The 27,785-nt window shown below is 41.1% G+C and overlaps 1 protein-coding gene across 6 annotated transcripts in view; it reads right to left on the bottom strand.

Annotated features, from left to right (window-relative positions):
• Window positions 1-27,785, bottom strand: part of TTK (TTK protein kinase) — a 105,948-nt gene that overhangs the window by 3,212 nt on the left and 74,951 nt on the right. For all 6 annotated transcript variants that reach the window (XM_056565946.1, XM_056565949.1, XM_056565950.1 and 3 more), the window contains exons 17-22: window positions 26,749-26,873; window positions 25,877-25,957; window positions 18,530-18,706; window positions 15,926-16,016; window positions 8,600-8,697; window positions 7,075-7,185 (exon numbers count right to left, since the gene is read on the bottom strand). In XM_056565946.1, coding sequence (XP_056421921.1) covers window positions 7,096-7,185; window positions 8,600-8,697; window positions 15,926-16,016; window positions 18,530-18,706; window positions 25,877-25,957; window positions 26,749-26,873 — 662 coding nt within the window. In that variant the 3' untranslated portion in view covers window positions 7,075-7,095. The remainder of the gene's footprint in view (window positions 1-7,074; window positions 7,186-8,599; window positions 8,698-15,925; window positions 16,017-18,529; window positions 18,707-25,876; window positions 25,958-26,748; window positions 26,874-27,785) is intronic.

Here is a 27,785-nt window from a genome sequence, read left to right as displayed (position 1 = left end):
GTTCCCCCACATTAGACAGGCAGTGTTCCCCCCACATTAGGCAGGCAGTGTTCCCCCCACATTAGGCAGGCAGTGTTCCCCCCACATTAGGCAGGCAGTGTTCCCCCCACATTAGGCAGGCAGAGTTCCCCCCACATTAGGCAGGCAGAGTTCCCCCCACATTAGGCAGGCAGAGTTCCCCCCACATTAGGCAGGCAGAGTTCCCCCCACATTAGGCAGGCAGAGTTCCCCCCACATTAGGCAGGCAGAGTTCCCCCACATTAGGCAGGCAGAGTTCCCCCACATTAGGCAGGCAGAGTTCCCCCACATTAGGAAGGCCAGTGGTCTTCAACCTGTGGACCTCCAGATGTTGCAAAACTACAACTCCCAGCATGCCCGGACAGCCAACGGCTGTCTGGGCACGCTGGGAGTTGTAGTTTTGCAACATCTGGAGGTCCACAGGTTTAAGACCACTGATATAGGCAGTGTTCCCCCACAGACATACAGCCTCCAGCCATATACAGTGTATCAAGCGAATAATGTGAAAATAAACCTTTTCAAGGGCGCTGTTGGCTTCAGAAGAATCCAAGTGGACGCCAAGTAAGGATTGAAGTGCAGGAGAGCACTATTTTTATTAATAGATACCAAAAGACGCGTTTCGGAGGCAATCCTCCTTCCTCAGTAATGGCATACAATACATCACTACAAGGTGCCTTTTATATACTGTGCAAAGGAAGTACATACAGTGGGTGGAGTCACAGATTATAAAGCTAAATTAAGTAACCAGTTAAAAAAACAGAAAATACATTACATAGTCAGTAGTAGAATAAAAAAAAAAGTACAGAAATATACATAAGAGTGTATCAATTCATAAAGAAGAGAGAACAGAATAAAGAACAGGGACTAAAGGTCAAAGCAAGCCCCGCTCCCATGCACCGGCAGTACTGTGGTAGTTAGCGGCAGTCACGTGACCTAAGGTAACCAATGATGATAGAAGGGAGTGAGTTAGCTCTCCTCTAGTAAACACACCATCAGCATGGGAGCGCAGGAGGCAACGCGACCGCAGCGCACATCCAGCAGCGGTCCTGTATAGAAGGAAAGACAGATACTATTAGATACTAATAAAATTACAAGGGGCTACAATGATGGTGTTATGGTCACAGCATATATATAACTCGTAACATGGGTGTAGGAAAAATAACATGGGGCATATATAACTAGTATATGCACAAAAAATATTGTACAGTATAAATACATGTTGTTAGGTGATCACAGCATATCAAGGCATATAAAGGCATACAAGTATATAGAAAACTGTGTATGTAGATATAATATAGCCATGGGGTGTATATAAGAGCAGCATATATGGGCATATCGCAATTAATTGGAATAAAAAATAAATATGAAAAATATATAGAAAAATATATAGAAACAATATAATATTGGAGTGGGAGTAAAAACACTAAGTGATTGTAACAATAAATATAAAAATATACATACATTATAAAAAGTTATTAAAACGTGATCATTTATACATGTATAGAGAAAATTATATATTATATGTATATATATATATATATATATATATATATATATATATATATATATATATATACATACAAGCTGTATAGTGGTTATCACCATATTAATTTTAAATTGGTTCAATAAATAAATGGCGCAAATTAAATAGATAATTACCTTTCTATACAATGGTAATAAAATTAAATTAAGATTAAATTACGTAAGTAAATGCTATCATAAAATGTATCCAAATATATCAAATTTTAACAAAATAACAGTTTATAATGAACTTTCGATTAAGGAAAACCCTATTTCCTACTTCATAGTGTTTCAAAAATTTGACTGATCATAATAATTCTGGTTTTGGGGCCATTACAATTACACCTATTGAAGGGATTCCTAAAGATAATCTGCACCGCTTTTCCTCTTTAAAAAAAGCGGGAAAACTTTTGGCTCTATAAGCTCCGTACATTCATACCGCTTGGGTTAAATGAATTAATCAAAAGTTCATTATAAACTTATTTTTTTTAAAAAATTTATTAAAATTTTATATATTTGGATACATTTTATGATAGCATTTACTTACGGAATTTTATTAGCATTGTATAGAAAGGTAATTATCTATTTAATATACATTTGTGCCATTTATTTATTGAACCAATTTAAAATTAATATGGTGATAAGCACTACACAGCTTGTATCCATATATGATTTTCTCTATACATGTATAAATGGTCACGTTTTATACATATTTTATACAGTGAGATAACTTTTTATAATTTATGTATATTTTTAGATTTATTATTACAATCACTTAGTGTTTTTACTCCCACTCCAATATTATATTGTTTCTATATATTTTTCATATTTATTTATTTTTTATTCCAATTAATTGCGATATTCCCATATATGCTGCTCTTATATACACCCCATGGCTATATTATATCTACATACACAGTTTTCTATATACTTGTATGCCTTTATATGCCTTGATATGCTGTGATCACCTAACAGCATGTACTTATACTGTACAATATTTTTTGTGCATATACTAGTTAAATATGCCCCATGTTATTTTTCCTACACCCATGTTACGAGTTATATATATGCTGTGACCATAACACCATCATTGTAGCCCCTTGTAATTTTATTAGTATCTAATAGTATCTGTCTTTCCTTCTATACAGGACCGCTGCTGGATGTGCGCTGCGGTCGCGTTGCCTCCTGCGCTCCCATGCTGATGCTGTGTTTATTAGAGGAGAGCTAACTCACTCCCCTCTATCATCATTGGTTACCTTAGGTCACGTGACTGCCGCTAACTACCACGGCAGTCATGTGACCACCTTGACAACCAGGAGCTCTGCTACTGTTCACGGACACATGTCTCTCCCTGCTTTGTTTAGGTTCGGCGGGCCTCGCTCCCGTGCAGTACTACCAGTGCACGGGAGCGGGGCTTGCTTTGACCTTTAGTCCCAGTTCTTTATGAATTGATACACTCTTATGTATACTTATGTACTTTTTTATTCTACTACTGACTATGTAATGCATTTTCTGTTTTTTTAACTGGTTACTTAATTTAGCTTTATAATCTGTGACTCCACCCACTGTATGTACTTCCTTTGCACAGTATATAAAAGGCACCTTGTAGTGATGTATTGTATGCCATTACTGAGGAAGGAGGATTGCCTCCGAAACACGTCTTTTGGTATCTGTTAATAAAAATAGTGCTCTCCTGCACTTCAATCCTTACTTGGCGTCCACTTGGATTCTTCTGAAGCTCCTAACAGCGCCCTTTTTAGGTTTATTTTCACATTATTTGTTTGTTCCACATGGGAGAAGTTTATCTTCAACCCAGATGTACCTTGGGCTCAGCAGTCTGGACTCAAAAGGATCTCTTCCAACCTCTTTAAAAGGGGCGATATGTGCATATTTACTATAGTCTGGTAAGTGGCCACTCTATAGAATCGATGTTTCCCTGCTACCCTCAGGGACCACGTTACCTGGGGTAATACACGAGGCGCTGTCCTCTGTTTTGCTTTTTAGATATACAGTGTATGGCTGGAGGCTGTATGCCTGTGTACTGCCCACTTCAGTGCTCGGGACCGGTGGTCGGAGCACCGAAGATGACGCGCCGCTGGTCACTTACCAAGCTGGCCAGCGCGCGTCTTCCTCCATCTCTATCCTCCAGTCCTCGGTGCCTTCGTTTCCATGGGCGCACGCACGGGACGTCAGTGACATCCCTGCGCTATGTCCCGGCGGCCCGGCGTTTTTAAACTTAACGCGGGCCGCAGGGAGTGAGTAGTGATGGGGGAAATTGCCCTGTCGCTACAGGACGGGCAAACACTGGCTCTGCTCGGGGCCCGGGGCCAACTCGGGGCCCCAAGCAATTGCTTGGTTTGCCTGTCCTGTTGCGACTTCCCCCGCCGAACCCCCGGGACTGACTCACTGAACCCCTGGGGTTCGATGCTTTTGAAAATAAAAAACTATTTGAAAAAGCCATATTGGTAGCTGTCCTTATGACAACACTATTAACTCAGTTGCCTTTAACATTGTGTTGCAATCATCTTTCAATAAAGCCAAAGTCTGGATTTGTTTCCTCTCAAAATTGATTGAGTTCCTTATTGATTGCATTGTCCACAAACATTCTTAAAGGAGTAGTGTACTAAAAAGGGACTTCCAGTTCATTGTGGCAGGGTTGCAAAAAATAAATAAATAAAGTAAATCCTAGTATATCAATTGTACATATATTCCTAACCCCTTGGGGACGGAGGGTTTTTCAGTTTTTTTTTTTGCACTTTCGTTTTTTACTCAACTATAAAAAAAATCATAAAAAATGGAAATTGAGGCTCAGGGTCAATGAATATCGGATGATATGTTTATTATAATAAAATATACATGATCGTTAAAGTGTGTGCCGAACCTCACAGGGCCCTTGTGGGTCGGCAAATACACAATAAAAATTCACAATAGATATACAAATATAATACGGCAATTGTAACTAATATCAACATGTAATTAGTAAAATTCATAAAATTGTAAAAAATTTTAAAAATATATAAGAGTGTCCATAGTATCTGATAAAACCGCCAAAATTATCCACAGTGTCCGATAAATCAGGATCGGATCCTCTACAATTTGCTGTATCTTTTGAGACAAGCCGTGTCTCTAACAGCCGACCATCATCTGTACCAAGCCGGGACCACCAGCGCCACATCAGGCACTATGTATACAGCTATGCTGTACATTTGAAGCGCTGCAGTCCCCTGTTTATTTGCCCACCAAAACCCACTGCATATTTTGAGACCGCAAAATCTCTAGCAGCAGGTGTTTCATTCAAGAGAACTAAACCCTTAACCTAAACACAATTGTATGCATACATAGTATCACTTGTCTAGCAACATGGTATCCTCCCTATAAGCTCACTTCAGACATTGCTGCATATCATTGAGACTGTCCAGTCTCTAGCAGTGGGCTCTTTGCATAAAGAGCCAGAACTTATACATCGGATTACAAATATTCATATACAAGGGGATTCATTTGAACAAAACTACTAAGAGATCAATATGCACTTTATTTTCATGGTACCCACCATCTGAACTATTAGATCAATTTCTCAAGAATATATTTTTTCGGCTGGCTTATCGGACACTGTGGATTATTTTGACTGATTTATCGGACACTGTGGATTATTTTGGCAGTTTTATCGGATACTGTGGATACTCATATTTTAAAAATGTTTTACAATTTTATGAATTTTACTAATTACCTGTTGATATTAGTTACAATTGCCGTATTATATTTGTATATCTATTGTGAATTTTTATTGTGTATTTGCCGACCCACAAGGGCCCTGTGAGGTTCGACACACACTTTAACTATCATATATATTTTATTGTAATAAACATATCATCATCCAATATTCATTGACCCTGAGCCTCAATTTCCATTTTTTATTTATTTATTGCATTTTTTACACCGTGGGTATAGGCGTTATTTGAGTAGCTCAGGTCCCAGGAAACTAGTTGATAAGAGCCTCTCCTACTCTTTATACATTATAAAAAGATCATAACCCTTTCAATTTTGCACCTAAAAATCCATATGATGGCTTATTTTTTGCACCACCAATTCTACTTTGCAGTGACATCAGTCATTTTACCCAAAAATCTACAGCAAAATGGGAAAAATCATTGTGCGACAAAATTTAAGAAAAAAATGCCATTTTGTAACTTTTGGGGGTTTCCGTTTCTACGCAGTGCATTTTTCGGTAAAAATGATACCTTATCTTTATTCTGTAGGTCCATATGATTAAAATGATACCCTACTTATATAGGTTTGATTTTGTCGTACTTCTGGAAAAAATCATAACTACATGCAGAAAAATGTATACGTTTAAAATTGTCATCTTCTGACCCCTATAACTTTTTTATTTTTCCACGTACGGGGCGGTATGAGGGCTCATTTTTTGCACTGTGATCTTAAGTTTTTAGTGGTACCAATTTTGTATTGATCTGACTTTTTGATCGCTTTTTATTCATTTTTTAAATGATATAAAAAGTGACCAAAAATACGCTATTTTGGACTTTGGAACTTTTTTGCGCGTACGCCATTGACCGTGCGGTTCAACTAAAGATATATTTTTATAATTCGGACATTTCCGCACATGGCGATATCACGTTTATTTTTATTTACACAGGTTTTTTTTTATGGGAAAAGGGGGGCTATAACACTGCACACACACTGATCTTTTACATTGATCAATGGTTTCTCATAGGAAACCATTGATCACTGAATCTGCCGCTTGACTGCTCATGCCTGGATCTCAGGCACTGAGCAGTCATTCGGTGATTGGACACCAGGAGGCAGGTAAGGGGACCCTCCTATTATCCTACAGCTGTTCAGGATGCCGCGATTTCCCCGAGTTAACCGCATTAGTTTACTTTCACTTTAGCCACGGTAGTTTACTTTCACTTGAGCCGCACTATTAGCCACGGGTCCCGGCCATTGTTAGAGGCTGACCCGCTATAACGGCGTGGCCCCGCGTTATAGAAAGGGAGTGGGTGAAGGGCGTACAGGTTAAGGGCAACAGGTTAAGTTCACACTGTTAAAGGGGTACTCCGGTGGAAAACTTTTTTTTTTTTTTTAATTTCTATTAAAAAAAGCTTTATCCTTCCAGTACTTATTAACAGCTGTCAGGAACTGTCCAGAGGAGCATAGGTTTGCTATGAGGATTTTCTCCGGCTCTGGACAGTTCCTGATACAGGTATCAGGTGTCAGCCGAGAGCGCTGTGGACAAAACAAAAAAGAAATTAGAAAAACAAAGAATTTCCTCAGTAGCACACAGCTGCTAAAAAGTACTGGAAGGATAAAGGTTTTTTAATAGAAGTAATTTACAAATCTGTTTAATTTTTTTGGCACCCGTTGATTTAAAAAAATAAAATAAATGTTTTCCATCGAAGTACCCCTTTAAGTACAGATAAGCTGATGAATACACAGAACACCTAGTAGTACAAATGGTCATTAAGTTGTTATATATTTATTTTTTTGGTAGCCACTGGAGCTAGCCATATAAATTACCAAAGCTTCAGAAGCCGCATATCACTTCATCGTCCAGGTGTTCTGATTTGTCTCTTTGCTAATCGTAGTTAAATCCAGGCTTTTGCCACTGTTACATTGATCATATAAACTCTGAAAGGGGAAAAAAATAATTGTTAAAATCACTTAAAGCACTGAAGAAGAAGAAGAAAAAAAAAAAAAAAAAAAGCCAGTCTGTGTTCTCTAATGGGAATGGGCTACATACGTTCATTACAATACTTCTAGTATTGTAACTTTAGTGTTCCTCATTTTTTCAGCCTATCACTGGCATTCTAGATTGCAATGTTTAATTAAAGTGAATTTTTAGCTTTATGTATATGCACCCCATGATTTTTTCATTTTTTAAATTATTATTATTAGACGGCTGCATTGTTCCATGCCAGTTATTCCTCCTGGAAATGTAGACATAAATTGGCAACTGGACATTAACTTGCAAATAACACGTGTACATTCATAGATGGACACACTTCATTATAAAGGGAATATTTACACTTCGTTGTCAATTAATTTCCACAACAGAGGGAAAACATAATGCAGTCTTTAAAGTGCAACAGTCACTAGGAATTACCCACTAAAATAACACCCAGTATTTAAAAGCAGATTAGTCATGTAATGATGCCTTACCATTGGCTGCTTAATCAATGTCTTTATGGTGTTAAAAAAAAACACTTTTGTCCAGAGTCAGAAACAGTCGGATAGGCATGACAGGGGCCTGCAATGCCTTTGGGCCGCATACGCCTCTCTTCTCTCCTTCAGCGATTTTTTCTACAGCATGCAGCAAGATGACTTCGCAAATAGCGGAGAGCCATCGGGAGCAAGCATTTGCCGAGGATCTGTATGTCAATCACACGGCAGGCAAAGCGCTGAAGTAAATGAGACGAGTATGGCAACGGAGGCATTGCAGACCCCCCTTTTTTTTTTTTAACACCATAAAAGCAGCAATTAAGCAGTCAGCACCAGGATTGCATTAAAAACTTGGAACTTCTTTAATAGCAAGTCATCACAAGGAACAAGATGCGCCAACACATTTTGTGACTGCACAGGGTCTGCATTAAACAGATTAAGGGGTATCATTTTTAGTGACAGTTGCGCTTTAAAAGGGAAAAAAAAAAAAAAAAAAGACACAACATACTCCATCATTGTTATTTTATTTTAAAATACAAGTACTTTCTGAAACAGACATGTCAGAGGAGCAGGCAGGTCCTCTTTATTTGTTCTCGTGGACATAACCCCAACCCAAGTAAGCACACAGCACTAAGTGCACGGCTAAAGGAAAGGGTGAATACATTCAATGAATTACTAGTTATAAAAGTTTACAATACATAGTTGACATCAGCTCTAGAAGTAAGCTGTACTAATAAGATAGCAGTCAAGAATGCATGGGGAAATCCTGTGTGACAGATAAGGTGGAGACCTTGGGACGTTACAGAGGGTGAATAAATCCTTACTACACAGATAATGTTTAATGGTTCATATTAGTTAAACTGGTAGATACTATTGTACTTACCTTTGCAGCTCTGCATATAGAATTTGGGGAATTAAGTCCAATCAGCTGCCCAAGAATACGCTTCATTTCCTCAGAGGTACCCTTCTGTACTTGTTCTTCTGTAATTAATTATATATGATTATTTATACTCCCATTAACATCTAGGGCTCTATACATTAGGTACAACAGATGCATCCACAAAAATATAACAAAGGTATAAATACAATGGATTAAGCTTAGAATGTAAATAGCCTGGTGCAGGAGAGAAAGCCCTGCTTTGAAAGTCTTACCATCTTGGTAGTTGCTTGTTTTTTTGTTGTTAAAGGGGTTAGTGTTAAAGGGGAACCCTGCCGATAAACATATCACCTATCCAAAGGACCCCCGTGATGTCCGGCGTGGCACCCCAGTCATCCGTGCATGGAGCAAAATCCGCTCCGTGCCGGATGACTGGTGACTACAGCCACCATGCCCCCTCCATTCATGTCTATGGGAGGAGGTATGACTGCTACGTACTAGCAGTCATGAACCCTCCCATAGACATGAATGGAGGGGGGTCACAAACACTCCAAACTTCTGTGTTTCGGATGCTTCCACAGCAGACTTGACACTAGAATAAAAAAAAAAGGTGGCTTCTTCCTGGCAGGATATACCCGCCGACTGGAATTGAGGTAATCAGTTTTGTCACCAAGCAGTAGGAGAAGCAAACAAAGAAATATGTCCGAAGGACCTCAGAATGGAATCCCGGATAGAAAACCCAAGAACTGGAAAAGAAAATCCAAACCTAAAATGAAGAAATGGGTGGGTGCGGTGTCCCCCAATGAAGGCTCCGAGAAAGATTTTATGGCAAGTACAAAAAAATCTCCTTTTCTCGGTCACTCTTCATTGGGGGGACACCTATACTGATGTGACATACCAAAGCAGTCCTCTAGGGTGGGAAAAACAACCAACAGCAAAAAGGGGAATCAGTCCAGAGACTGGACCCACTCGACCGTAAGGCCTGCAGACAAAATCCCGGGCAGAGACAACAGATGCCCACAAACTGAGCTCCCGGAAGAACCCCCGTCCATGGAAAAGCACTAGGACGCCAAGGAAGAGACTGTCCTGTGTAAAGACTCCAAAGCTACGGTCCATAAAGAGAGACAAGAAAACATTGACCAGGAAGCCAGAAGGGCCGGAACCAATCTGGGAGGAGGTAGGAATCAACTCCAGGGAAGACAGAAGGAGGGCTAACCCAGTTGGAGAAACAAAAATGGAATAACGCCAGGGAGAGCAGCGTACGCCTGAGCAGAAGGAGAGTACAGAAGGTGGAGACCGGAAAAAAAAAAGGAGGAAGGGACTGGCTGTGGAGAGGCCGGGTGCAAAAAAAAAAAAAAAAAATCAATGACCAGCTGCAGACAAAAAACCTCTGTCCCAGGGGCCCGCCGCGAGCACCTGGGAGGCGAAACAAGCTAGAGTAGAGTAATTTGGATGACCGGAACGCCCACCGCCCCGGGAGTGCATTGACCCAAGAAGGAGGAGACTGAAAGAATAAGGCCAAAAAGGGAGCAAAATGCCCTGAAAAAGGGGCACCCCGGAACACCAGCCGACATGGCGTCCGACATGGTAAACTGAGGTTCCCGAGTCGCCTGGAAGACGTACACCTATGGAGTAAGTAAACCCAACATCCGTGAAACGCTCCGGTTGACAAACTTCTACGTCTAGAAAAGAAGAAGAGCGGTAAAGAAAGACCGCCTCACAAACGGGACCGCGGAGAAGTCGGGGCAGGAGAGTTAACCTGCCCAAGACCACAACCATCCCTAAGGCCCAAAGAACCAGAAGGGCTGACCTAGATACACAGCATACTAGGATAGTGTCCAAGACACAGACTAACCAGACATGTTAGTCTGAGCGGACCAAAGCAACATCCTGTCAGGACGGGAACGGGGGGGGGGGGGGGGGGGGTACAAAAGGGAAAGTTACTCCAGAAGACTGTAGAGTCAGAGTAGGGCAACTGACACCGACAAGGAATGAGGAACAAACCCCTCCAGGGAGAATGCACCGAGGGAGAAGGAGAGCAATGGCAGGACCATACATGAGTGCATAAACTCCTCCAACAGAGTAGAGTGCCAAGTCTGTATGAGCAGCAGTAGATAACCATGAAATGGAGAGAGCCAGGCTGCAAAAGTGTGCAGCTCAGCTGATTACTCTCAGCTAAAAATAAAGGCCAAGTCAGGTACCCCACCTATACAGAGGAGGGGAAAACAAGGGGTGATCGCTATGAAACCCAGGCCCAGACCATGCCAAGCTCCCTGATCCCTGTACCCCCTGTGGAAGGGGGGATGATCAAAGTGCGCCAGGCACTATAGGAGCAGTGAAATGCCGCCCGAAGGTAAGGAGGAAAAGTACTGGGTGGACGTAGTCCCCAGGAAGCCTGCAACAACATATCAAGGAATGGAGGAGCTAATTTGAGTCCTGACTACGAATGGAAGTAAGAAGCACACACACCCAAAGTGTTGAGAGGAACACCTCAACGTGGTGTAACCCTGACCAGAAAGGTGTCAACAGAGCCATTCTGGTCATTTCCTAAGGCAACAGAGACGGCGTCTGAACCGCGAAAGAAACCACAGACATTCAAAACACCGGCAGCATGGTGTCACAACCATGCCCCTAGGAGTCTAACGTTGCACCCTTAGAAAGGGGAAGAGAGAGTGCTGCTCTTTCTGTGAAAGTCCATGTAACCTTCAGGAAACGCCCACAACCCAGCTCCAAATGGCGCCAACACACCAGGACTGCGGTCGCAGTTGCAAAGGATGAAGAATGTATGTGGAGCAGGAAACCTGCAGACACAGTCTGGCCGGCAAGTATAAAAGATTCAATGAAAACACAGACACACTCTTTGGAACGTCACCTGGAAAATGAGTCACCGGACTGTAACCGCAGGAGCGGCAAGAATGGGGAAGGTGACCTGGCAGGATAGAAAACCATAAGAGAGACAGAGACAGTCTGGCATAGGGACCATGGCCACACCGGAAATCACACACAGAAAGTGGGTTACCAGCCTTCAGCCGTAAGAGCAGCAAGCATGCATAGAGGAACCTGGAAAAGGAGGGAACCCTGCAAACCAGTATGTCATGTATTGTATAGTGCCCATGGAGAAACACTGGGAGACTTACCTGTAACTACACCTGAACTACTGTCCACGGTGTGGGAAGTGTATGGTAGTGGACTCGATGTAGTAGTAGTAGACCCTGGTATAAGATTCCAGAATGCTCAGGGACACTCCATCGAATCCCCCTACAGAAAGTGAGGTATTGGAGTAGGACCAAACTAACGAGCGACCTGGCGGCGTAAGAGACCCAGCAGAGGAAAGTCTGGCTGACTTACCAGTCCCGAGTACCTGCAGGGACCCTCATTCAGAGTGCTTACACCAGCAGAGGTGTACACAGGAAACCTGACCAAGCCCGAGGCAGCCCAGATATGGGAGACCGACAGCGATGGAGACCGTGCAGACAACAGTCTGTCAGAACAAGTACACTTCCAGGCGCTGGATAAAAAGGGGACAGCCAGATAGGCGTTTACTGTCCTGCTGCCGCATGTGGGAGGGAGGGGAGGCCTAGGACCCATAGATAGTATCCCTGCCACCTTGAGAGATCGGGGGAGGCTGAGGAGCTGCAGAATGCATCCCTGTACCCAATCTAGGGTCCATAGGACACCCTGGGACATGTCTTCATACACCTCCACAGCAGTGGGGTACTATAACTCCGGCATAAGATACATCAGCTGAGTGATAGACAGCTGAGGAGACCACGCAGACCACTGTCTGGCTTACTGTTATGGGTCCATAGGAGACAATGGGTCACTCCGTCAGACACCTTGCATCAGCAGTGGGGTACCGGAGTGCCAACCGCGGACGCAGCAGATGAGAGAGGAGTGATAGGTGAGACTACTGTACGGCATATCGAAATCAGGACTAATCCACTTCCGCAGAGACCTCGCACTAGACAGGAGGATCCAGAGCCATAGCCGCGGATGCGGCAGCCTGTGGAGGAGGGAATCATATTGTATGACACGCCAGAACACCCCCTGATGGGTGACCGGCGGACCTGACAGAGTGCCCTTAGCGTCCGCCAGGAATACAAAAAATAACTCTTGCATGGGCACCTAACCAGTGTCTTGCCTCGGTAGGGAGGGACTGGAATTAGTCCGTGGGCACGACATGGCACTCTGTGGTAGACAATGAATACAGTCATGGTCGTAAATGTTGTTTACGTTTTATTACTATTTTTGTGACCTGGATCCCCCTTATCTTCATGGTCTCTACATACGGGAAGCGGCCCGAAAAATCCAAGCTCCAGTTGCTTCTTTACAGCTGAAGTCTTTGCACTACGTTTCATTAGTGGATGGTGAGCTGAGCACTTTCTTCTTTCATTATATTGCACGTAAATGTTGGCACCCCTGAAATTTTTCAAGAAAATTATTTCTCACAGAAAAGTATTGCAGTAACATGTTTTGCTATACACGTTTATTCCCTTTGTGTGTATTGGAACTAAACCAAAAAAGGGGGAGAAAAAAAAAACACATTGAACATAGTGTCAAACCAAACTCCCAAAATGGGCTGGAGAAAATTACTGAAATAAGACGCTTCCTATAACCATCAATAAGCTTCTTACACCTCTCCGCCGGAAAGTTGAAAACTGCTCCAGGTCTCTCTTATTGGAAGGGCGCTTTTTCCCAACAGCAATTTTATGATCTCTCCACAGGTGTTCAATGGGATTTAGATCTGGACTCATTGCTGGCCACTCTCCAGTGCTTTGTTGCCATCCATTTCTGGGTGCTTGACGTATGTTTGGGGTCATTGTCCTGCTGGAAGACCCAAGATCTCGGACACAAACCATGCTTTCTGACACTGGGCTGTACAGTGAGACACAAAATCCGTTGGTAATCCTCAGATTTAATGATGCCTTGCACACATTCAAGGCACCCAGTGCCAGAGGCAGAAAAACAACCCCAAAGCATCATTGAACCTCCACCATATTTCACTGCAGGTACTGTGTTCTTTTCTTTGTAGGCCTCAATCCGTTTTTTTTTGTAAAACCGGAGAATAATGTGCTTTATCAAAAAGGTCCATCTTGGTCTCATCTATCCACAAGACATTTTTCAAGAAGGATTTTGGCTCAAGTTCATTTTGGCAAAATGTAGTCTTGCTTTTTTATGTCTCTGTGTTAGCAGTGGAGTCTTCCTGGGTCTCCTGCCATAGTGTTTTTCATTTAAATGTAAATAGATTTTTTGCACTAACACTGATGCTCCCTGAGCCTGCAGGAAAGCTTGAATATCTTTGGAACTTGTTTGGGGCTGCTTATCCACCATACAGACTATCCTGTGTTGACAACTTTCATCAATTTTTCTCTACCGTCCACGCCCAGGGAGATTAGCTACAGTGCCATGGGTTGCAAACTTCTTGATAATGTTGCGCACTGTGTACAAAGGCGAATCTAGATCTCTGGAAATGGTCTTGTAACCTTCAGATTGTTGATATTTTTCACAATTTTGTTTCTCAGGTCCTCAGACCGTTCTTTTTGCCTCTTTCTGTTGTCCATGCTTAGTGTGGCACACACAGACCGTTCTTTTTGCCTCTTTCTGTTGTCCATGCTTAGTGTGGCACACACAGACACGCAATGCAAAGACTAAGTGAAATTCTCTAATTTTTATCTGCTTTCACCTGTTACTTGCCCCAGGCAAGTTTACAGGAGCATCATATGTTTGAAACAATCTTATTTTTCCACAATTTTGAAAGGGTGACAATTTTGCCCAGCCCATTTTTGGAGTTTGGTGTGACATTATGTCCAATTTTCCTCCTTTTTTTTTTGTTTAGTTCCAATACATCCAAAGGAATAAAAATGTGTATTAAAAAAACATGTTACTGCACTCCTTTTCTGTGAGAAATACTTCATCTTCTTAAAAAATTTCAGGGGTGCCAACATTTACAGCCATGCCTCTATATCCCCGACAGTTTCCGAGGGATCGAGAAATCCCTATCAGTAACCCACCACGTCAGTGCGCATATGTTCCCTGACAGAGTGAGAACCCTGCAGAAAATAGATACGCCAGAGGCATACCTCTGGCCTGCTTTAGACTAATGTAAATAGTCTAAAGCAGGCCACTGTACAGGGTGACTGAATGAATAAAGCGGCTCCCGATTCCGTCCCTAGAATAGGAACCCTGCATATATTTAACTGATAAAAACAGAGGTGACAGGCCAAGGCTGTAATAGCGCTTGGTTGCCACAAGGGGGAGCTCAAGTAACAATGAAAAAACCAGGGCGCAATACAATTGATGGCCAAAAGAGGGTGCCAAACACCACCAAATGGTCTGCGCAACCAGTAGAGCTGGGCGGTATGACCAAAAATGCATATCACAGAATTTTTGCAAGTTATGGCGGGTTCCATGGTATTTAACGGTATTCCCTTTATTTGTATTCGTTGAACACTTTTAGGGGGATATTTTTCAAAACCTGGGCAGAGGAAAAGTTGCCCACTTGCCTATAGCAACCAGATTTCTTCTTTCATTTTTAAAAAGACCTCTGCAAAATGAAAGGAGAGATCTTATAGGTTGCTATGGGCAACTTTTCCTCTGCACAGGATTTGATAAATCTCCCCCTTTCTGCCTACCAGAGGATGCAACCTTAAAAGGGGGTCATGTGGGTTAATGTAACTGACACCATCTTGAGAGCTACGGACACAGCGACCACTGTTTACACATCACAATCACTGGCAGTAGGGGGGGAATTCAACTTGGATGCTGTGGTAAGGAATGTGTCATTTTAGCAATTTCCTTGCCAGTAAACATCAACTTGCGGCATTTTAGAATTTGTATCAGAAGGTGGCCAACCACTTTAAAGCAAATGTAGACTTCTGCTGGATCTCCAGAATAGAACATTTAATGGAGATTTAGGGACGTTCACATGTTTTTAATCAGCTTTGAGTTTTACACTGTGGATTTGATGCTACAGGTTTAAATAATATAAATAAATGGCTGAAAATTGCAGTAGATTCAGAATGCATGAACATACCCTTTAAATGGTAAAAGCAGAATAGAATAGGTTTAACCATCGAAATTTTCCATTATCTGTAGCTTGTAAACCATTAAATATTTCCTTTTTTACAGATTAACAATCACCATCCACACCCTATAATACTGAACCCTGAACACTTTTATTACAATTGCAGCTAAAAAGGGCAGACAGAAGAAAAAATGCCAGACAAAATGACCGTGAGCACTGTAAATAGCTGTAGACACTGGTCCTTGTTCATTTACTACAGGTAAACCAGTAACAGGCCTGAAACCATAATGCATACTTCTTCGCCATACCTGGACGTGTTTGAGGCTGGATCTGAACATATGGATGAGCGAGGAGCTCTGCGATGGATATTCTTTCCTTAGGATTTCTCACTAAACATTTCTTGAGAAAAAAAATGAATGTCATTAATCTTAAATTGCAAGCATACAAATATAATGCACAACGTCAACATTTTATTAAATCATTGAAAATCTTAAATGAGGTAGAAGAGGAAAAAATAGAAAAATACACACAGTGGTCACTCAAGTTGCAATATTAATTGGTTCTGGGATAACCATTGTATGTTGAAACCATTGTATGTTGAGACCATAGCTCTATGGAAACCTGGTTATTGGTTCTAAAGGCCCAAAATGTCATCCAAAAATAGGAAAAAGTGAGAGTTAAAGAAAAATAAGTAGATAACTAATTTAGATAAAGCAAATCCTTACATATAAAAGTAAGAAAGATCTGCTGGAAGCTGTAATCACTGTCTATGTCAGTGTTTCCCAAGCAGGGAGCCTCCAGCTGTTGCAAAACTACAACTCCCAGCATGCTCGGACAGCCAAAGGCTGTCCGGGCATGCTGGGAGTTGTAGTTTTGCAACAGCTGGGGGCACCCTGCTTGGGAAACACTGGTCTATGTAGAGGACAGGAGCTTCTTCAGGATCCTGTACAGTACACACAATGTCCTAAAAAAGTAACATGGAGCCGCCCCAACCTGGTGTCCAAAGGAGCAGTTAACTCTGGAACAGGTAGAGAGTACAGAACATGTAATACCTCCCTGTACTGTAGGGGGCGCTACCAGACACCAGTCAGTGCATACACTTCAGTAATACAGGGGTTTAACCAGTAAATTTCCCCTTCTGATTGGTCAGATCTTCTGGCCAGTGACATATTGCACAGATCTGGACTGTCTGTAGCATTGTATGTTGAGTCTGGTTTCAACTTACAATGTTCCAGAAAAGACCATTGTATGTTGAAACTATTGTATGTTGAGCCCATTGTAAGTTGAGGGATCACTGTACATTTTGTTAACTGCCAATAAAAACCATGCTACAATATGAATGTTCAACATTCTGTGGTGTAGAATTGGCGTTCGTTACTTTTAAAGCTTCTATATTATGTACATTAGGAAACAATCCCCTTTCAAGCCTTGAGAGGCCCTGCAGGAAACAGACTGCTGTCGACAGGTATAATATATAACAGCCTGTGGTCACTCACTCTCCTTTTTATAGAAAGCAGAGATTCTGTTTATGACAATTAAAAAAAAAAAAAAAAAAAAAAAAAAAGAACCCTGAGGAATCACAATTCCCTAAACGGTGCTCTTCTTGGTTCCCATTCATGTAACATCTATATAAGGGAATTGATAATCATGTTATTGTCCAGTAAGAGCTGTGCTGCAGTAACTCCGCACAGCCACCAAGTATAAAAGGTACAGAGCTGATGGTGCCAGACTGCTCCTGAGTAGAGATGAGCGAACTTACAGTAAATTGGATTTGTCACGAACTTCTCGGCTCGGCAGTTGATACTTTTCCTGCATAAATTAGTTCAGCTTTCCGGTGCTCCGGTGGGCTGGAAAAGGTGGATACAGTCCTAGAAGACTCTTTCCTAGTAATGTATCCACCTTTTCCAGCCCACTGGAGTACCTGAAAGCTGAACTAATTTATGCAGGAAAAGTCATCAACTGCCAAGCCGAGAAGTTAGTGACGAATCGAATTTACTGTAAGTTCGCTCATCTCTACTCCTGAGCCCAGAAATTACACTCCGTTGTAGATGTACAGTGGAAGGAGCTAAGGCTTGAAATAAAACTTTCACAACATATTTGTAGCACCCTATCAACATAAAATGCAACTGTAAACATTGTCTGAATAAGAAGGAAATATGTAACTTAGATAAGCAATCGATTTAAAGAGGTTTTACAAGATTTAGAAGAGTTTTTTTTTTTTTTTTATTGCCTGCAGCTCAAACATGTCAACAAGACAGTACAAGAGGAACTGCAGGGCACCAGGGAAGGATGGGTACAGGAGCAGCAGGGGAATGGTAAGCAGACTGTTACTTCTTTGGTTTTATATACCATTGCCATCTGTTTGGACAAGATTTTAGGAGGCTGAAAGACCCATCTCATTCAGAATTTTGCTAGATTTCAGTTACCAAAGAGCAGTGCATTGTTGGTGATTCTAGTATAGTTACACAGTGAATACATGAATGGTTATTTTCACTCGGGTGTGAACGCTGAATAGAACATAACACTTTCTGTTTTAGGCAAGTCAAGAAATAAATGTCTAAATTAGCTCAACATTTCATGTAGGATTTAATAGTAAAATAAAAAGTTTAAAAACCGTTTCTTCTGAGAATCTCAAAAATGCAAACTAAACAAAATACAGCACCAAAAAATGCATATGGGCATGAGGAATTGGCAGGTATTTATTGTTAAAATATCAATAGCATATGCAACGGGTTTCCCAGATTGAACTGTTTTAGGCCAAAATTATATTCAACATTGTTATCAAATAGTTACTAGAAGACACGCAGGGGCCTCTATGCTGCTGTTGCCATTATGTTCTTGCAGACTTCTTAAAAAAGCTGGGGTGCTTATGGTCTTTTCTTAATGTGCAGAACATAACTGACAAATCTTACCCTAAGCACATCCTGAAGATCTGCTTCTGGGATATCTGGAAACTTTATTTCATAACTGGGCTCCAGGATGGCATGCAGCTTCGTGATCTGATTAGTTATATGCTGGAAGGGAGTCTTTCCATACGTCATGCAGTAAAGTATACACCCCAGAGACCAAACATCTCCTTTCGGACTTATCTAAACAAACAAAAGAAGCATTCAGTCAGGATGATTTTATTTGACAAGTCTAGTGCTAAAACTAAAACCTAAAATTATACATATTAACCAGTTAAGGACACAGGGCGTACCTGTACATCCTGAGTCCCGTTACCGGGCTTTAAAGCGTTCTCACTAGTGGAGAACTCTTCAAACCCCGTGGGTCTCGACTGTTATTAGCAGCCAGGACCCAGGGTTAATGTTGGGCATCGCCGATCGGGCCGATGCCCGGCATTAACCCTTTAGGCACCTCGATCAAAGTTGATCGTGGCGTCTAAAGTGAAACTATCCCGGCAGCTCAGCGGACGACGGGAGGGTCCTCACCTGCCTCCTGGTTGCCCGATCGGCGATCTACTGCTCCAAGCCTGCTTGCTCAGCAGGCTGGAGCAGCAGAGCGCCAATAACACTGATCAGTGCTATGTTATGGCATAGCATTGATCAGTGTATGCAATCAAAAGACTGCATGGTATAGCCCCTATGGGGACTATTAATTAAAAAAAAAGGAATAAATGAAGAACCCCCCACCCCCAAATAAAAGTTTGAATTGCCCCCCTTTTCCTATTTTTTTAATAAAAAATATTCATATGTGGCACCGCCGCGTGCAATAATGTCCATATTATTAAAATATAAGGTTAGCTTAACCGCACGGTTGATGGCGGTAAAAAAAAAGTCCAAAACTGTGCATTTTTTGTAGTTTCATTTACCATAAAAATATTAACAAAAAGCGATCAAAAAGTCCCATCAAAACAAAAATGGTACCAATAAAAACTAGAGACCACAGTGCAAAAAGTGAGCCCTCATTTAGCCCTGTAGGCGGAATAATAAAAAAAAGCTATAGGGGTCAGTAGATGACAATTTTAAATATACAAATTTTGGTGCATGCAGTTATATAATTCTTTAAGTAGTAAAACCTACATAAATTGGGTATCCCTGTAACCGTATGGACCTACAAAACGAACATAAGGCATCATTTGTACCGAAAAGTGCACTGCGTAGAAACTGAAGCCCTAAAAATTAACAAAATGTTTTTTTTTTCTTCATTTCACACCACAAATTTTTTTTTGTTACGCCGCAGATTATGTTATAAAATAAGTAATGTCATTACAAAGTACAATTGGAGATGCAAAAAACAAGCCCTTATATGGGTCTGCAGGTAAAAAATTTAAAGAGTTATGATTTTTAGAAGGTGAGGAAAAAAGTTCTTAAGGTGAAAATGTCCTTGAGAACCCGAACAAATTTTGTTTTTGCTCTTTCGTTTCTCCTCCTCCCCCTCTAAAAATCCTCATGCTTTCACTTTTGCACCTACAGACCCATATAAAGGCTTGTTCTTTGCGCCACCAATTGTACTTTGTAATGACACCAATTATTTTATAACAATCTGCAGGGACCCAAAAAAAATATGTGGGGCGAAATAAACCCACCCCCCAAAACAAAATTGCAATTTTTTTTTTTTTATCTTTTAGGGGCTTCCATTTCTACGCAGTGCACTTTTCGGATAGAATTACATCTTACCTTTACTCTGTAGGTCCATACCGTTACAAGGATACCCAATTTATGTAGGTTTTTACATTGGAAAAGTATTATAACTGATGGCTGCTTTCACAAACACTAGTTGAGCGCCCTCTATGGAACAGGATACAGAAGCACAGATCCAATCATTTTATCTAATCATTTCTTGGCAACTAGGATAACTGTTGTCCGGGCCTCAACAATGCAGGTGTTGTGGTCAACGACAGCTTTACCTGACAATTTGATGAGTCAGGGGGCACTGTCAGGATGAAATGTTTCATCCTAATGGGTGATTTCTGTTTTCATACAGCCTACGCTCATGACAATAAATACAATATCTATGCAAGTAAGGTGTTATAGGTATAAGCATTATGTATTACAAACAAAAAAATAGATAGCACATAAATAACATACTCTTACTATACAGAAAATTTGGGCAATTGAGTTTTATAAATTAAAGGGAAACTTTGGTTTAAAAAAAAAACAAAAAATAAAACTTTATTTTTTCCCCAAATCAACTGGTGCCAAAAAGTTTAAAGGAGTACTCCAGCGCGCACTATTTTTCTTTTATTAAGTCCGGGCTGCAAAATAGAAGAAAACACACTTTCTCTTACCTGCCAACGAGCCCCCGGAGCTCCGGTACAGGTGTTCAGTCCCCGGGCTGTATTCTTCTTACTTCCTGTTAGCCCGGCACGTCACACAGAGCTTCAGCCTATCACCGGCCGAGGCGGGACATCGCTGCGGCCGGTGATAGGCTGAAGCTCCATATGACGTGCTGGGCTAACAGGAAGTAAGAAGAATACAGCCCGGGGACCGAACAACAGACGAGTACCTGTCATCAAACCATATTTTGTAAACTAACTCAGATTATATTCCCTAACTACTCCTCCTAACACCCCTTCTGCCCTTACATTTTTTCCCAAGCTTTAAAAAGCTCTATCATACCTTTCCCCTTGCTCACATTGTGTGAGCTCCCAGCAGGAGAAAGTGGGCGTTCCCCAGCAGGCATGACATAACTGATACCTGAGAGAGCTGTGCCTCCCCATGCCCTGCACCCACTTCCTGAGTTTGGACTTCTGCAGGTCCAGGAGGAGACAAAACTAACTGTTTGACTTGTGCAGGGAACAGAACAGAGCCACAAGGTGGACATTTTTTCAATCACATTAAAAACATAAAAAGGTTGAGAATTTCATCAGCAAGTAAATAGCAAAGTGTCTTATAATTACATAAAGAACAATAGACTAAAAGTTTAGTTTGGTGACAGGTACTTTTTAAGCCTTTCTGTACGTATCAGTTGCTGAAAACTACAGAAAAAAACAATGTGGTTCTTTAAAATTTGACCACATTGCTCTCTGCTTCCTCCTCTGTCTGTGTCAGGAACTGTCCAGGATAGGATAGGTTTGCTATAGGGATTTGCTTCTACTCAGGGCAGTTCCTGACACTGACAGAGGAGGCAGCAGAGAGCACTGTGGTCAGACTGGAAAAAACTACTCAACTCTTTGTAATATCAGCAGCTGGTAAGTACGGGAAGGGTTAACCCCTTAAGGACAAAGCCCATTTTGACCTTCAGAACGAGGCCAATTTTCGTTTTTTTGCACTTCCGTTTTTCCATCCTCCCCTTCTAAAAATCATAACGCTTTTAATTTTGCACCTACAGACCTATATAAAGGGCTTGTTTTTAGCCTCACCAATTGTACATTGTAATGACATCACTTATTTTATAACAATCTTCTGCGGGGAAGGAAAACAAATTATTTGTGGGGTGAAATCCATTTTGTAGCTTTTGGGGGGGCTTCGCATTCTACGCAGTGCACTATTAGGTAAAAATGTCACATTATTCTGTAGGTCCATACGGTTACAAGGATACACAATATATGTAGGTTTCATTTTACTACTTTAAAAAAGTTATAGGGGTTTTATTTTTCCGCATATGGGGCTATATGAGGGCTCATTTTTTTACGCTGTGGTCTGTAGTTTTAATTGGAACCATTTTTGTTTTGATGGGACTTTTTGATCGCTTTTTATAAAAATTTTGATGGTATATGAAGTGACCAAAAATGCACAATTTTGGACTTTAATATATTTTTTTTACGTGTACACCATCGACCCTTCTAGTTTAATAGTTTGGACATTTACGCACGTGGCGGCACCATTGATTATTTTTATTTTGCCATTTTATTAAAAAACATTTTATTAAACAAAAAAACATGGGAAGGGGGGGGGGGGGGGGGGGGGTTTCAAACTTTTATTATTAGGGGTTAATTCACTGCTATACCAGGCAATCTTTTGATTGCTTATAATGATCAATGCTATGTCATAGCATTGATCAGTGTTATCGGTGCTCTGCTGCTCCAGCCTGCATGGCTGGCTGGGAGCAGCAGAGGACCAATCGGATGCCGAGGAGGCAGGTAAGGGCCATCCTCTCAGCTGATCGGAACATGGGGGTTTCACCGCGATGGTCCCGACCAGCTCCACTTAGTTGCTGGGATACTTTTACTTTCGGTTTAGACACCACATTAAACTTTGATCCCGGCGTCTAAAGGGTTAATGCCGGGCATTAGCTTGATCGGTGATGCCCAGCATTAACCCTGGGTCCTGGCTGCTGATAGCAGTCGGGACCCATCAGGCTTGAAGCGTGCTCAGCCCCACGTAATTCGGGGACGGAATGCTCCCTTCATGCGGACTGCCAGGGCCCCGTACAGGAGACGGCAGGGATACCCAGCGGTCAGACCCCCTACCCTTCCAATATGGGATAAGTTACTTTGCACTACAGTATTCCTTTAAGATTTTTAATAGAAGTAATTAATTAACAAATCTGTATAACCTTCTGGCACCAGTTGATTTGAAAACGTTTTCCACCATAATACCCCTTAAAAAGATGAGAGATCACCTACAAATTCACATTTACCACATCTGCACTTTGTTTTAACAGAGTCCATCATTGAATAATGTATATAAAAAAATAAAATAAAAAAAACTTAACCCCTATTCGCAGGGTATCCCCCATGATCTAAAACCTATCCCCTATCCACAGGATAGGGAATAATCTTTAGATGGTGGGGGGGGTCCAACCACTGGCCGGTTGATCCACTGAGGAGGTAGCCGGAGGGCTTAACTTTCCTTCCCTGGCTGCTGCGGCTCTGAGATTGATGGAGCCTGGATGAACCTGGCTTTATCAATTGAGCACGGAGCACACAGATCAATGGAGTTCTATGGAATTCCACTGATCTGTATGAGGAATCTAATGATTCCTTTTAAGTGTCCTAAAAAGGGACTAATAAAAAAGTGTAAAAAAAAAGTTGAAGTTAAAAAAACAAACAAACAAAAAACATTAACCCTTTCACTATTAAAAGTTTGAATCACCCCCTTGTCCCAAATTCAATATAAAAAAAAAAATGTAAACATAATAAAAACAAACATCTGTGGTATCGCAGCGTGCACAAATGTCCGATCCATAAAAATATAATGTAAATTAAACTGTACTGTCAATGGCGTACATGTGAAAAAATTCCAAAGTCCAAAATTGTGTATTTTTTGTCACTTTGTATACCCTAACAGATATTATTAATAATTTATAAAAAGCGATCAAAAAATCCCATCAAAACAAAAATGGTACCGATAAAAACTTTAGATCACGGTGCAAAAAATGAGTCCTCATACATCCCTGTATATGGAAAAATAAAAAAGTTCTAGGGTCAGAAGATTACAATTTTACACATACTAATTTTGGTGCATGTAATTATGTAGTAAAATAAAACCTATATAAATTAGGTCCTAATAAATCCTTGTAACAGTATGGACCTACAGAATAAAGATCTGGTGTCATTTTTACCAAAAAGTGCACTGCATAGAATTGGAAGCCCCCAAAATGGCATTTTTTTTTTCAAATTTTGCCCCACAAATATTTTTTTTTTCTTGTTTCGCCGTAAATGTTGTGGTGAAATGATTGATGTCATTACAAAGTACAATTGGTGGCGCAAAAATCAGCCCTCATATGAATCGGTGTGTAGGTTCAAAATTGAACGGGTTATGATTTTTAGAAGGTGATGAGGAAAAAACAAAAGTGCAAAAACGGAAAAATGCTGCATCCTTGAAGTGTACCTGCCAGATCTCCAAAAAAGGAAAAACGGTTCTATGTTGCTCAGTACCTCATCCTGATCATGTACATGTATTATGAGTATACGGCCTTTATTTCTCTTCTAACTCCCTTTTATATGCTGCTCACAATAAAACAAGTCCACAAAAGCAGGGGGAGTGTCCCTCTTCTCCTCGGTGTGATAACCACTCCCCCTCCCTCTCTATGCTCCGAGTCCCTGTTCTGGGAGCGAGCCTGGCAGTCAGCCAAGTACAGAAGTCTCATCTGTAACCCTTTCCTCTCTGGTTTTATGCCACACACACACACACCCAGGAAGGAGGATTATTGGAGATTCCCTGTTTTATAACAGTGTTTGCTCCAGCTGTGTTCCTCCAGCTTTTGCTAAACTACAACTCCCAGCATGCTGGGAGTTGCAGTTTAGCAAAAGCTGGAGGCACCCTGGCTGGGAAACAGTGTTCTCCATAACCTGACACTCTGTGAAACTACAACTCCCATTGTGCCTTGACAAATATACAGGCTGTCAGGACATGTTGGGTACAGTAAACTCTCAAACTATAACTCCTAACATATCCTGACAGCCTGTATATCTGTCAGGGCATGAGAGGAGTTGTAGTTTCAGAGAGTGACAGATTATTGAGAACACTGTTTCCCTAACAGAGCGCCTCCAGCTGTTGCAAAACTACAACTCCCAGCATGCTGGGAGTTGCAGTTTGGAAACAACTTGAGGCACCCTGGTTGGGAAACAGTGTTCTCCATAATCTGTCATTATCTGACTCTCTGGGCTGCATCTCCATCCTGCAACACTGCTGGGGACCATCTGGAAAAGCTGAGTAGATTAGACTGTAGGGTTTGAAGGAATATGTGTCCAGGCTGCAGCAGTGACCAGAGCGAGACTGCAATCTTTGTAAAACTCTGTTTTAGAGCTGTGTAGTCTCCAGCTGTGTCCCTCCAGCTCTTGCAAAACTACAGACAAAGGATGTGTGGGCATGCTGGGAGTTGTAGTTTTGCAACAGCTAAAGGCAACACTGCTATGACACAGTGCTTTACAAACACTGCAGCTCAATGCAAAAACTACAACTCCCAGCATGCTAGAACAGCCAAAGCTTTCTCTGACTCCTGAATGACAAAGAAGCTGATCAGACATTCAGGAGTCTGAGAAAGCTGAATAACACACAGTGACAGCTATGTTGATTAGCATCCAGCTTTACTAGGAACAGATAGTAAATATATGCATAAGAACTACTGTGCAGTAATTTGCAGACTGCCAGGCTGCTCCCAGAAGAGTCATCCCATCACAGATGAGTCATCCACAGTGAGGGAGAGAGATGGACACACCCCCTCCATAAGGTAAGAACAAAAAGCAAGTAAGCAAGATATAAATGCTATTTGTTAGGGATATATAGGTCCTAGACACATAAAAATGATATGTACATGATCAGGATTAGGTACCGAGTTACATTTCACTTTTTTTTTTGCACTACAACAGGTATTCTTTAATTTTACAGCATGTGAAAATAGCCTATAAATCATAAAGTCACAGGATTCACCTTTGATCTTGGCCTTCCATTATCTCCAAAAGATGTTGTATCTTTAATGGCCTCAGGTGGCATATAATTAATGGTGCCCACCTGAAAGGAGAATAAAATTCAATGAGAAATCAACTATGGTTTAAATAACTTTCTGAATATATAAACTTAAAAAAAAGTTATTGGTTTGTCAATTTACTAAAAAAGGCTAATTCATTAATATTCAAGTGAGGGCTAGTAACCATGTTAAGATTGTCAATCTACTTAAAAAAAAAAAAAGTAAATATTTTACAAGTTGATAGTAAAATATGTACAGAGCATTAGTAGTGATCTGTCACCCAAATCTCTCCACAACAATGCTAAACAGGAATAGGCTCTTCATTATCTCCTCCCCACAAATACCATTTTATCGCTTTCTGCTGGCCGAGAAATAGTTGAAAATTCTGTTTTAAAATCCATGGCAGTGTTTGGGAGGCTGGACCAGCGTTTCCAGGTGTACAAGGCTCCACCACGCATACTTGCATAATGACACAGCGTTTTCACTGACCTGCCCATCCTTGCAGTCTATGTTTTTCTTGGAAAGAAGGTTAACCTAGCCACTATTATGGGTTGATCAAGAGTGTCCAGAGGAAACACAGCTTGGATGACAGGAGTCAATCCTGGCCCAGCAGCCAAAGTTAAACTGACTATATTGCCATGTCAAATTTAAACTCCTTTAAAACATACAAACATTAAAATTAATATTTTATATTATATATATATATTTATATATATATATATATATATACATACACACACATATTATATATATATATATATATATATATATATATATATATATATATATATATATATATATATCTCTCAATAAAATTTAAAATTCAGATAAATACCTGAGAATCTTTTACAATGCTTGTTACATCAGGTTGTATTTGGTTTGCAATGCCGAAGTCTATCAGTTTAAGCATCCCATCAACAAGCAAAAAGTTTGCCGGTTTTAAATCACTGTGAACAATACCTAGAAGATATACACATTTTTATCCACAAAAAAAAAAAAAAACACACATCAACAGTCCCAAGAGACATAATCAACATATATCAGGTTTGTCCATAGTCTCTCATCATTACCATTCTATATTTGGAAACTTTAATAAAACTGAATACTTTAGAAAAAGTGAATACCTAATACTATATAAAACTACAAATGTTTAGTTAAAGGGGTATTCCAGGAAAAAAACGTTTTTGTTCATATCAACTGGCTCCAGAAAGTTAAACAAATTTATAAATTATGGATTCAGGTAGAAGAAACAGACATGGTCGCACATCTACAATCTTGTATAATGATCTGATTGCTTCTCAGCATAATTTCAAAAACTAACAGGTTGTTAGTATACGTTTTGATCAAAAAGTACAAAGCCCACTCGCCACGTCAAGGCCACCTATCCAGAGTGGGCCCCTAACGTCCCTAGCATAAAATGGCGCAGCACCAGCCGGCGACCACCACCGCCGCGACACCAGTGCCCACAGGGGGAACGACCCACTGGCAGAGCGGCCCCAATGCCACTCAAACCAGTCTATGGGTCGCACCTCCCCATAGACACGACGCCACGGCAGCAACAGACGCCGCACAGCACCACACCAGTGTGAACGAACAGGGTGCTACAGCTCACTTACCATGCTCTCCCAGTCAGACTGGGAGGCTGCTAGGAAAGAAACGGCCCTTGTGTAGCTAACTACTACTTATATAGGGTTGGGCTGAGGGGGTGGTGAAGAGTGCAGACACATGTTCAAAAGAGGGGATAGAAAACACCATGTAAATTCAGGTAGAAGAATACTCTAAATAGGTGGCCTTCATGTGGCGAGTGGGCTTTGTACTTTTTGATCAAAAATGTATACTAACAACCTGTTAGTTTTTGATATTATGCTGAGA

This window comes from Hyla sarda, chromosome 3, assembly GCF_029499605.1.
Source record: "Hyla sarda isolate aHylSar1 chromosome 3, aHylSar1.hap1, whole genome shotgun sequence".
Taxonomy (NCBI): domain Eukaryota; kingdom Metazoa; phylum Chordata; class Amphibia; order Anura; family Hylidae; genus Hyla; species Hyla sarda.
Note: the sequence above shows the minus strand (reverse complement) of the source record. Positions and strands in the feature narration are given on the sequence as shown.